The following is a 12,165-nucleotide window of genomic DNA, read 5'->3' on the forward strand; positions in this document are numbered from 1 at the left end:
GTCTTTCTGCTCACTTCTTCTTTCTCTCCAGGTGGCTTGCCTCCGCAATTCACGGTGGTCTTCCCGAGGCTTGGGTTTAGTGGGTGCACAGCTGTGGGAGGCCCGTGGCTGGGTGTGGAAGGAGCGCTCCTCCAGGGGGAGTTAGTGCAAAGACACACAAGTGTGACCTCTCGGGGAGGGAGTCTCCTCTCCTGCTCAGCTCAGGGACTCCAAAGCCTTAAAGCACTATCCCTCCCTCCAGTTCAGTTCCTGGGCTTAAAACCATGCCATGCATCTTGAATTATGTTGTCATGTGCATTTTTCTTTTCAGGAAGAATGTTTTACATTGGTGGTGCCTACAAAATCACAATTTATCATTTGCAAGTCTGCTTTCATGGCTCATACCCATCATTCAGCGGCTTTCTAATGCTAGGCTGAATCTAGCCTGGTTTACAAAAGCAGCTATCAGATGACTCTGGGCAGTGGAGGGGAGTGATGGGCAGTACAGTGTCTGAAATGTTAGGATATCTATCTCCGCCATGAAACAGAAACCAAGTATTTGAGAAAAATATCACCAAGTGTAGTATTTTTGAGTTCTAAATCAACAAAAACAACTCTATTGTTCCTACTCCTGCTTCTGCCTGAAGGTAATTTGCTTCTTTAAAGCTTTTTATGTTTCTTCTCAAGATTAATTTTTTTTTCAATGCTTTGTTCATGGAGGAAAACATTGTACTGCTATGCTAAGCTATCTTCCTATTCTGGGTTTCCAAGATTGTGGGGCCTGAACTCTGGGCCTGGGCACTGTCCCTCAGCTCTTCAGCTCAAGGCAAGCGCTCTACCCCTGCACCACCTTCCCAGCCCAAGATTGTGGAAATTTTAATTGTTTTTCCTCAAGAAATTTCGTAGTGTGTGTTGTAAAAGCTGGATATCATCTTAACTTGTAATCACTCTGGTGAGGCTAAACTTATAAATACCCAAGGCCAAACTCACTTGTTCTCAAAGTACAAAAGAATTTTCAAGAATATTCTTCCTTATTAACCCTTCACAAATAAAGCCATGGCAAACCAGTCTATGCCTTGATGGAAAGACGAAAATTTCTACATGTGTGAAGTCTTAAAAGAATAAAAACATATAGGGAGAGCAGTCAGAGTTCTGGAAATGCATGATACAAGTTGTGGAATGTTCTTATCCTAAATCTAAAAAGCTATTGAATGGTTGCTTTATTTTTCATCAATGATACTTAAAATATTTATACTTTGTGCATATGGTAAATAACAAGAAAACACTGAGTCGTATCACTGACTAAACAGTAAGTATGTGCAAGTCATTTACTCTCTGCTGGCCTCAATTTTCTTCCCATAAAAATGAGAGTTTGACAGGGTTGAGTCTAAGGCCCTTTCTACATTTAATATTTTGGGGATACAGTAGAAGCTATGAGGATGAATGCATGTTTTCTGAAGGATTAGTGAGGCTTGAGTTCGAGGGCATAAGTCACATCTTACATGTACATTGCCTAAAGAACTTTATCTACATTCTTATACATATCAGATAAGGAAAATACATGTTGATATTTTTAATGAAATTGTTCTTTTAAATAAGTTGATAAACTGAATTATTTCAAAGGAGTTTTCCCAGTGCTACTGCTTTATGGTAAAAATGTATAGATTAGGCTAAACAGTATGGTTAATGTCATTTTAAATTTAAGGATAGAAATCTTGTCTTTAAAGCTTCCTATTTTCTTTGACAGGTTATGAAGAAACTACAGGTTATACTTATTTCACTTAGTTTTTCAAGCAAAGGTGAATGAAGTACCTATAACCAATTGATTTTCCTATCACCTAACTCTACCTTATGGAATATTAAGTGAACAAACGGAAATTAATTGAAATAGTCAATTCCTTAGCCTTCCTCAATGAGGCTAAAATAATTGCCTTTTCCATACTTTATAGTCTAAGTTTCATGAAGAATAAAACTGAGAAGCTGACATAAATCCAGTTTTATTTGTGTTAGTTGTCGGAGGCTTTGTTATTAGTCAAGAAATCAAATTGCTTAAGAGCCTATACTTGATCTATACCGCCACCTACAGCGCAGGTCCCACCGTTAATACAAGCTCACAGTTAATCAATCACCTGGTGGAGGACGCTTTCAGGTACAGAATGAAGTAAGGAGCGGAGGCTCTGCGGGAGGCGGGAGGCACGGTGGAGGCGGAGGCAGGAGGAGAGGGAGGATTACAGAGTCAAGGCCAGTCTGGTCTACATAGTGAAACACTGTCTCAAAAAAGAAAAAAAAAGAAAACCCAAGGTCCTTCTTTTAATAAACTTTTAACAGAGAACATGTCACATGAAATGCTAAAGAGTTTATAAGCAGGGAGAAAGTGAAATTCATGTGTACCCTATGCGGCATGCCTCTTCTAATAAAACACAGTAAAGGCAAACACATGACTTTGGTTCATTCATTTGCACTTTATGCTGGGTTTTAATAGAAATTAAATTAGTCACGTAATACACACAAGGTAGCATTTGTTTTCCAGTCTAGTAGCTTTTCAACATCCACAGGGAGTCTCAGAGAAGTGGTGTTCAGCACGGTGATGCTGCTGGCTGAATGAGCAGCGTTCGCATCGACCGCTCGTAACAGAAGACGGGTTGGACTTACTCTCCAGCAAACAACGTGGACACATAAGAAGCACAGACCCACAATAGTATCAACATGCATTATTAGGCCAAGTTTCAAAGTTAACCCAACCCACAGGGATTTCTTCTAGGAGGAAAGCGCACAGATGGGGATGACTTTATCGAGGTCCATAGCCGTAGTAGTAAGGCTCATCGGGGCGGAACCCGTAGGCGGTCGCAGGGCGTGTCAGGATGCCCACCGGCTGGCCAAAGCTATCCATTGCAAGGCTGTAAGGAGGACAATCAGTGATGAGCAGGTTAAATGAGAGATCTCAAACCTAACATCTATACTGCCAAGAGTCTCCTGCTGCAGTCACAGTTATTTCTACTGGTATCACTGCTTTTTTCTTCTCATTCACATGTGTGTAATAAAATATTTATTTCTAAAAATATGTATGGAACTTGGCCAGGCGCCAATGGCTCACGCATGTTATCTTAGACACTCAGGAGGCTGAGATGTGGAGGATCACTGTTTGAAACCAGCCTAGTAGAGAAGCCTCTAAGACTTCATTCTCCAAAATAACCAGCAATGACTCCAGTGACAGAGCCCCAACAAACTCCGAAAACACAATCCAGTGCCAGGAAAAAGTCAAATCTATAACAGAAAGCCCTAACATAGTTAGTCTAAGAATCAGATTAAATACTCCTGGCTGAATAAATTATTCATATATATGGCTCTTTGTGAGAAAATATAAAGTGATTTTTACATACTAGCAATAATCAGTATGTGGCTAGAAAATGATAAAATTAAAGCTGTAGAAAAAAGTTCTGCGCTTGAAAGTCTGTCCCATGAAGACAGGGGCAACTCTCCCTCTGTCAGGACCGGCTGCTAACCCGTGGCCAGACGGCAGCACAAGCCCCAGAGGCACAAGGGATGCCTCCCAATGTGAAAATGCGCAGCAGCAGTGGCAAGCAAAGTCATACGCCTTTTGAGTTGACAACCAACCCGTTACAGGTTCTGATTCAACTACGGTGTGGAAATTAAAGTGGAAGGGTCACCTTTTGAGTTATAAAGGCAGCCTGAAGCATACATACGCTTGCAATTACTTTAAAAATATATTCTTGCACTCAAGATAAACTACTTCAAAGGAAATCCGTTCACCAAGTGCTTTTCAGGAATGAGTGAGCTACGCAGCGCTCCGGAGAGGTGACCCAGCGCCCGCCTCTGCCGCAGTGCGGCCAGCACATGCTCATGCACAGCGCATGCAGTCCAGGCATGGACTCGCGAGGGCGAGTCCAACCAAAGGAAGCAATTCAATGTGCAAGGGTAAGCTCTGAAAAACAGACCGAAATGACGAAAGGCTGAGATTGTACTAGATGGAAACATGCTTCACACCTGCGGAACCTCAACGTGATTAAAAATACGTTCCCTGAGCAAAGTGAGATTAAGTTGAAACATTTTACTAGCCAATTAAGATTTTGGATCATGTGCATGTGTGTGTGTGTGTGTGTGTGTGTGTGTGTGTGTGCACGCTCATGGGTGTGTATGACAGAACTGAAGAGCATATGCAAAGAATCAGAATACATGAGCCATATACTTCTTTCTAAACTTTAAGTTTCTGTTAGTATCTATACTGAGCAATCCTAGACAAATAAAAATTTGAGTGTTCCATCATTATGAAAAATAGCATGTATATAATTTCCAAAGTTGGTTGAAACTCTTAAGTCTGAAGTCTATTTTGAAATGGTTAAAATATAAGCATCTTTTTTTACCTTGGTAACGTGGAAAATAAATTTAAAATTTGAGATTATATATATACACGCACACATATGGTTCTTTATTATATGCATATGTAAAATGTACATCATATATGTATAACATGTATAATATATGTATATATATATTTGTGCCTGTCCTGGCGCTTGAACTCAGGGCCTGGACACTGTCCCTGAGCTTTTTTGCTCCAGGCTAGTGCTCTGCCACTTCAGACATAGCTGCTCCTCGGACTTTTTGGTGGTTAATTGGTGCTAAGAGGCTTTCTTGCCTGGGCTGGCTTTGAATCTTGACCCTCAGATCTCAGTCTCTTGAGGAGCTGGTATTACAGGCATGGGATACTGATGCCTGACATAGAACTTAATACTAGTTTAAAAGTAGCTTAAAAGGTAATTTATTGGATTCAATGAACTTCTGTTCATTCTCAAGATACACCTGTGTCAGTTTAGAATTACAGAAAAAGCTGGCTGTTGATATGTCTTCTCCCATGGGCTGAGGATAGCAAACTGCATGTGCATCTAGACAGCTCTCAGCTACCTAAGGATTGAGCGTATGTGTGCAGATTGCAGTTCAGTCTCCTCCATCGCTCTACTCACCACCTGCCTTTTATCGCTCCATACCTCTTTTAACACTTCCAATGAGGGCGAACGCTGAAATTAATTGTCCTCTTTTCTCAATTTAGGGACTATGGTCACATAATGGATTACTGAACAAATATGAAAAACTATCTTCACAACAGAGCATCTCACAAAGGACCTTTTGCCTAGTGTTGCAATTCTGCTAGAAGAGGACGGTCCTCCACAGGGCGTTTAACAGAGCTCCTCTCCAGCCACGGTGCTGGCAGCAGCAACCAAGTGGCTCCTTGGTGACAGGGTGACCTGGACCCCTATATCAGGAGTTCTGACTGAAAAAACTGGCTCCTCAATGAGAAAGGGCATTTAAAGGCTCCTGGGGCTTTAAGGGGTTCTCCGGGGTATCTCCAATGTCAACTTCTATGACTCCTAGGCAAACTTCTGTAATTTTTCCTATGTGCTTTGCCAACAGTGAAAATAACTTTAGTTGCGCCACATGGGCGATATTTTCTATTGTAAATCATATAACTTTTCGAACATATCATTTAGGAAAAATTAGGAAAGAAAATTTGAAACTGACTCTTAAAGCAAGCTTTTAAAATATTTAATCATAATGATTAATTTGAAGGAACGCTGTGAAGTTTATGGGTACCTTTGTATTATACAAGAGCAACTAAAATAAAGTAATATTTTTTAAATCAAATTATCTCTGAAACTACAACTTGCTTCTTTAATACCTGTTTTGAGTCTAATGGGCGGGGGGGGGGGGAGCACTTCCAGAATGCTCAAACCTGAGGTAGGCATTCTTTGGGAACACGTCATACTAATCTTACTTGTGTCTTGAGATAAGGATGTAGCCTTGCTAATATGGGTCTGATTGAAATCTAGGAGACTCTATAGTGAGTACTCCTCTAAATCAGGCGTCAGAGATAGGGACATAGCGGTTCTGCCAAGGGCCATTTGGGTATTCACAACATCACTCTTGGGACGCACACAATTGCCAGATGGTTAGGGACGGCTGATGAGACGTGTCTGTCACATTGTACACCAAATGGCTGGTCAGGCCAGATCCTTCAAATAGAAACACAGAGACTCTTTATGTAAATCCTAAAAGGGATAGAAATCAGGCTCACAAAAGGGCCGTGCTATAGCAAAAACTGTTCTTTTCTGATTCAGGAAGACTTGACTTGAACAGCATCAGAACCGGGGAAACACCTCTCTCATGTGCTGTCTCTGCTCTTCTCCTGTGTGACCATTCTGCTTTAGAGTATAGTTTGTGTGTGTGTGTGTGTGTGTGTGTGCGTGTGTTTGTGTGTGTATGTGTGTATGATCGGTTACTTAAGTGGATGGAAGCTCACTGTCAACAGTGTGTCTCTATGTGTGCAAATTCTTTTCCTGTCACTTCAAACCCACATAAAAAGTTACATTTCCTTCCGCATTGACCTAAGGAGCAACCGTACTACTTTTTCTTCACAATTAGATAGTGATAGTTAGCCTTTATCCTAGTGTTCAGATAACGGATTTGGGGCCTTTCCCCATTCAGTATTTTTTTTTTGTATAAATTGTGTGAGAAGATAACCAAGAATAGTAAATATTAAGTTTTAGAACCTAATAACTGTGAATTATTCTTTAAAGTGAAAAATTATGTTTAAAATTCACCAACAAATATAAATTCACTTCTGAGTTGGTTTGTACAAATGCAGAAATCTAGCATACAGGAAGCAGGAGAATGAAACTGGTCTAAGTATTTATGAGGCTTGAAACAGACCCTTCACAGCATTCATTAGAAACCTGAGCTTGGGATGATTCACAGGGAAAACAGAAATCTGTAAATGACACGTGGCGCTTCGCATGCAGCACATTACAAGGAAACACAGCCAGCATGGGCCTGGGATCCTCAGGGCACCGATCTGACAGTCCTGTGGCGGGGAAGCAGGTCACCTACCTCGGGCTGTTTGTGAGCTTTAATTAGTGCATGTTTGCAAAACACTTTGAAATCCTTGGGTGACAAGTGCTGCATAAGTGAAAAGTATCATCATTATTTGATTACAATTAGATACGGTGATGTCTTTTTCTTCCTTTATATTTTAGGTCAGCAATATAAAGACACAGCAAGTAAAACATTCATTTCATACGCTCAGATGAGCTCTAACTTGAAAACAGTTTCAGAATCGGTGTTTACCCTTCTGTTCACAACATCCTGGCCGGAGAGGATCCGACACTGTGAGTATGCCCCCAAGACACAGTGCTCATTACATGCAAAGGCAGTCCTCCGAGCTGCCAGGAAGTTTTGTAACCTCTTCCAGCCTGGAACCTCTTTGACAGAACCCCTCACCCGCAGCGGTGGGCTGGGCTTGTATGCTTTGGAGCCAGTGAGCATGGGAAGAATGATTTGGTCATGATGTGATGTTATACTACTCTAGTATGTGTGTAATTAGTAGAAAACAAAAAAAATAATTCTTACAGAAGAATCCTGGAGGCTAGAAATCCTTCATAGAAACTAGTTAGTTCTATTTCATAATATTATATATTTCCAGGCATTATATATATATATTAATATATATATCATTATATATATATTTATTTACTATCTTTTCTTTTTTTTGGGGGGGGGTCTGGTCATGGGGCCTGAACTCAGGGCCTGGGCGCTGTCCCTCAGCTCTTCAGCTCAAGGATAGTGCTCTACTACTTGAGCCACAGTGCCACTTCCGGCTTTTTTTTCCTGCTTATGTGGTGCTGAGGAATTGAACCCAGGGCCTCATGCATACAAGGCAAGCACTCTACCACTGAGCCACCTTCCCAGCCCTTTTACTATCTTTTCTATTAGAATGTAGATACCACAAAAGGCCAAGACTGTCTTATTTTTGGTATGACTGTCACATTTAACATAGAGCAGACTTTAAAGAAGTATCCAAATGCATGGATTGAGAAGTCACAAAGGATAGGTAGGATTTCGGAGCTGAAGAGAGGGAGATGTTAACAGCAGCCTAAGGAACCAACAGCAAGAAAGAACTAACCATAAATAGGCTTAAGTTTAAAGACACAAAGCTATGCTCTAAGTTTGTAGTGCAAGCAGGAGGTAGAAAGGTAAATATGGAAAGCGAAGTAAGGGCCAGATCCTGAGGCTCTAGAGGGCGGTGTATGCCTACCCTCCCAGTTAGGAAAGCAGGAAACGGAGATGGATGGAAGTTCAAGGCATGCCCAAACCAAAAAATGAACACGATGCAGCAGGGTGCTGGTGGAGCCAGTCTAGTCTTCAGATGCTATTTCCAATTAACCAGCAAAAATTCTGGACTGGAGGTGAGGCATAAGGGGTAGAATGTCAGTTGTGAGCGAAAAGCTGAGCAAGATCGAGGTCCTGAATTCAAGCTCTGGGACCAAGCAAATACATAGACCAAAACCCGGGTGTGGTGGCACATGCCTATGATCCCATCTTCATGGGGAATTGGAGGCAGGAGAATCATGGTCTGAAGCCATTCCCTGGCAAAAGCAAGGCCCTACCTAAAAAGGGCAGAAGGGTGAGGGGTGTGGCTCCAGTAGCAGAGTGCTTGCCTAACCCGGGTTGAGAACCCAGTGAGACAGAATACTCTTAGCACACTATACACTCTGGCGGAGTTGTGAACGGTTGTAAGACAGCGAGTGGCAAGTTCTGTGGTAGGAAAGGCGTTCAGAGGCAAAGGCATGGGAAACATTGAAGAGGCTATTACGGCTGTCCAGCTGTGACATGGTAAGGGCTGGAGGCAGTGACAGCAACAGTGACCACATATGCTGTAGTTGGCAACAAAAGAAGACGTCTTTCCTCTTTACAAATGAGTTTTTAGTTATAACTGCTCGTTGAGAACTGAGAATGAAGGCAGAGAAGTTAACAACTGGCTGAAAAGTTTAAAGGCTGCAGTTAATGAACATGAAACAATATTTTGCTTCTGTAGTATAGGAAAATGCTTCATCAAATAACTCCGAGGCTGCAGTATTAAATTAAATTAATTTAATTTAATTAAATAGCAGAAGAAAACTGCCTCTGTTTAATAGGAGGAGAACATTTTCTTCTTCAAGTTATGAAAAAAAAGTAAGAGAGAAGTAAGGCCTATAAAATAATACCTAACATTTGTGAAGTGCTGTATGATTAGATCTAAATGCCTGTAGTTTACAGACTAGCCACTAGATGGAGATCTTGTACTGCCACTGAGTACGCCTAATGCACAAGGCCTAACAAATTTAAACTCTGTATACTTAACATTAATAGAAATGAACAGGATGTGGTTTGTAGCGCTTCCTCTGATGATCAATCCATCATTTTATAAATGTGAAATAATTGAGAGCTGAACAGGAATATCAGTTATATGAAAAAACTTTCGTGACATGCAAAAAGCATTTGTAAATGTGGGGACCTAAGAAAACAGGCTGGAAAGATGCCAATCATCGTGGACACGGAAAAAATACAGTGCACACACACACTCACAGTGTTTACATGGTTCCTTGAAGTAATACCAATGGTGTCTTTTTTCTATAAAATTTACCTATAATACACACACACATTGCTCAAAGGTATTACTTTTTGCTTTGAACACACATTACTGTATTACTAAGAAATTGAAATCCAGGAGCATAGTTAAGTAGTCTTCACTAATATATAAAATATGATATATATTATTATATAGTATATATTATATATTAAGTTTCACATTTCACATTTTTCTTTCATTCTTAATCTTTACATGCATAGGAAAATTTCTTTCATTATGATGAAAACAAATGTCTAATGTATCTTAAAAAATCATAGTTTGAATGAAATCAAAGTAGTATTTTCTCCCAAATTAAGGGCAAATTAAGTGAGTAGTAGGAGGCTGTATTTAAAGTACTCATCTGGAATTTATTAAAAAAAATTCATATAGACATCTGTCAGCTCTAAGAAAAAAAAACTACTACCTTGGGGACAGATTTCTTCAATTTAGTGACTATGCTGAGATGCTTCAGATAAACTAATTTGTACTAATGATGGAGGGAGCATGTGTAAAATAGTCACTAATCTACTCCAAATGGTAAAGAAATCCTACTGCACTCACTTGAGTCTGGGCATGAATTTCTCCTTTCTTACACTACACTTTAATCTGTTAATTCATCTCAAGCTATTTTACTGATTATATTATTTTTACGTGGGCCTTTTAAAATTAGAATTTTTATTCGACTTTGTCATTGCACTGTTTTCTATTAAAACTTACCATGTTTCGTACTCAGTGAGATTCTTCTCTTAATTCTAGTTTGCCTAGTGTATCTGATGATTTTCCTTCATTATGACCCTTTCATTATATGCTTTCTAATTTTTTTTTTTACTGTGTTTAAATTCAATCTTTTCCCTGTTGTTTCTTGAGTTGTAGTAATATTCCTGGAGAGAGAATTTTTTTAATGACATACCTGGGGTTTGGTGAACTATCATTTAACAATCTGTGTTTTGTTTTGTTTTTCAGCACTAGGATTGACTTATGGTCTCATGCTTGCTGCCATCTGAGCTACACCACTAGTTCTATTGCTTCTATTTTGGATCTCATTCTAATCTTACCAGGGCTAGCCTTGGGCCACGGTCTTCTTACTTCTACCTACCAAGTAGATGAGGCCACAGGTGTGTGCCACCTCGCACAGGTTGGTTTTTGGAGACACGGCCTCATGAACTTTTCCCCAGACTGGATTTGATCCTCCTCTCACTGGCAGATTCTTGAATTTATTTAATATAAGGTCTGAACCTGCGCAGGTGAACGGAACAAGCTTGTGGTTTTTCCTTCTCGTGGGTCACTAGCTCTCCTACACAGGGTTTTGCAATGCAAGACAAGGTTTAGGTGTTTCTCTGGACTGGTGGATTAAAATCAGTATATTCTCTTTCATTTGAAGAAAAAGGCAGGTAGCTCTTTGAGGAGCCTGGCTTTTTTGGAGAACTGAATTTCATCTTCCTATACTATACAACCTATACCCGTATCAATGCTCCTGTGGGTGGTTATTTAATTTTTTGGCACTTAAAATATTCCTATCATTTGTGCAACTTTGCTCATGTCCTACACGATTGTGTCACACTTCCCGTCTTCACATTTCTGTGCATCTGTAACGGGGAGTCTTCCAAGTTAGTCTAGGCTGCCCTCCTGACGGGAGTCCTTTCCATTTTCTTACTTAATCTGTTCTGCACTAAGAAAAAAAAAGATAAACTTTGTATCCTTGTGAGTCAAAACTGGCTTTCTTAAAGAGAACAATGATTTAGTAAAAGTAACTTATATTATTAACAGGCATTTTATTTGCCCTGATTTGTAGCTAACAACAGAAAGGACTCTCTTCGTAGGCACTAATGGAAGCTGTCAGATACAATGATCAAGCTGAAGTGAATCAGGCTTTTGATGATAATGCTTTAGTGAATGCATTCAGTATCAAGCAATGTCTCATTTCACACCATCCAATGCAGGGGAACGCGATGAGTGGCTGAAACAGCCTCTCGGTCAATAAACGGCGCCATTAGCACCTCTTCTAAATAACTGTTTGTTACTGATTCAACATTTATATAATCTGTCATAATGCCTTGAGTTTTTAGGTTACAGAAATTAGAGAATATCAGCGAGTAGCAATGCTTTCTCAGTGCAGTGTAACCAGACCGTCTGGTACTGCGCGAGTTAAACCCTGAGCACCACAGCTAATTACTGTGTAATGCTAACCTTAGTTGCTGGTTCATTTTGAGACTCTTTAAAATATGAACTGTGTATTTTACCCCTATGCACTCTCTTAATGATTTGTTTTTTTAGACTGAAATCACTTCCAGCCATCAGTTATACTCTTAGTCTCTACATATGCACTTTTGCAAGCACAAATATTTCTTTTTCCTATTGGTCTGCCAGCCCTGTCAGAGCAAATTTTACTTTAAACTAAATGCTATGATACTTAAAACCTCTTGGATTACTCAGGCTGCTAGTGTGATCTATGACCTTGTAAGAATGACAGCTGAACCTTCCAATTTGCTTACACTGCTGGTGGAGCTGGAGAGCACATGCCAGAAAGGAAAATGTTTCTGATGCTGAACAGAGAGAATTCCTGTTGGAGGTGGGAGCAGGAGGCTATTAAGTACTGAAAAATACTAATAAGAAATGAAAAGAAACTAAACATGCTGTAAAGTTGAATACCTAAAACATAATTCAAGAGCTAAGGTTAGCAATCAAACTCTTTAGCTGGTCTAGCTGGTTAAAACATGAGTAACGGTCTT

General features: G+C 40.1%; 1 protein-coding gene across 1 annotated transcript in view; it reads right to left on the reverse strand.

The window, feature by feature from the left end:
* Positions 1-1,969: 1,969 nt before the first annotated feature.
* Kifap3 (kinesin-associated protein 3) overlaps positions 1,970-12,165 on the reverse strand; it is a 102,897-nt gene continuing 92,701 nt past the window's right edge. The window contains exon 19 of the mRNA XM_013015552.1: positions 1,970-2,876. Coding sequence (XP_012871006.1) covers positions 2,768-2,876 — 109 coding nt within the window. The 3' untranslated portion in view covers positions 1,970-2,767. The remainder of the gene's footprint in view (positions 2,877-12,165) is intronic.

Source organism: Dipodomys ordii, unplaced genomic scaffold (genome assembly GCF_000151885.1).
Source record: "Dipodomys ordii isolate 6190 unplaced genomic scaffold, Dord_2.0 Scaffold27, whole genome shotgun sequence".
Taxonomy (NCBI): Eukaryota; Metazoa; Chordata; class Mammalia; order Rodentia; family Heteromyidae; genus Dipodomys; species Dipodomys ordii.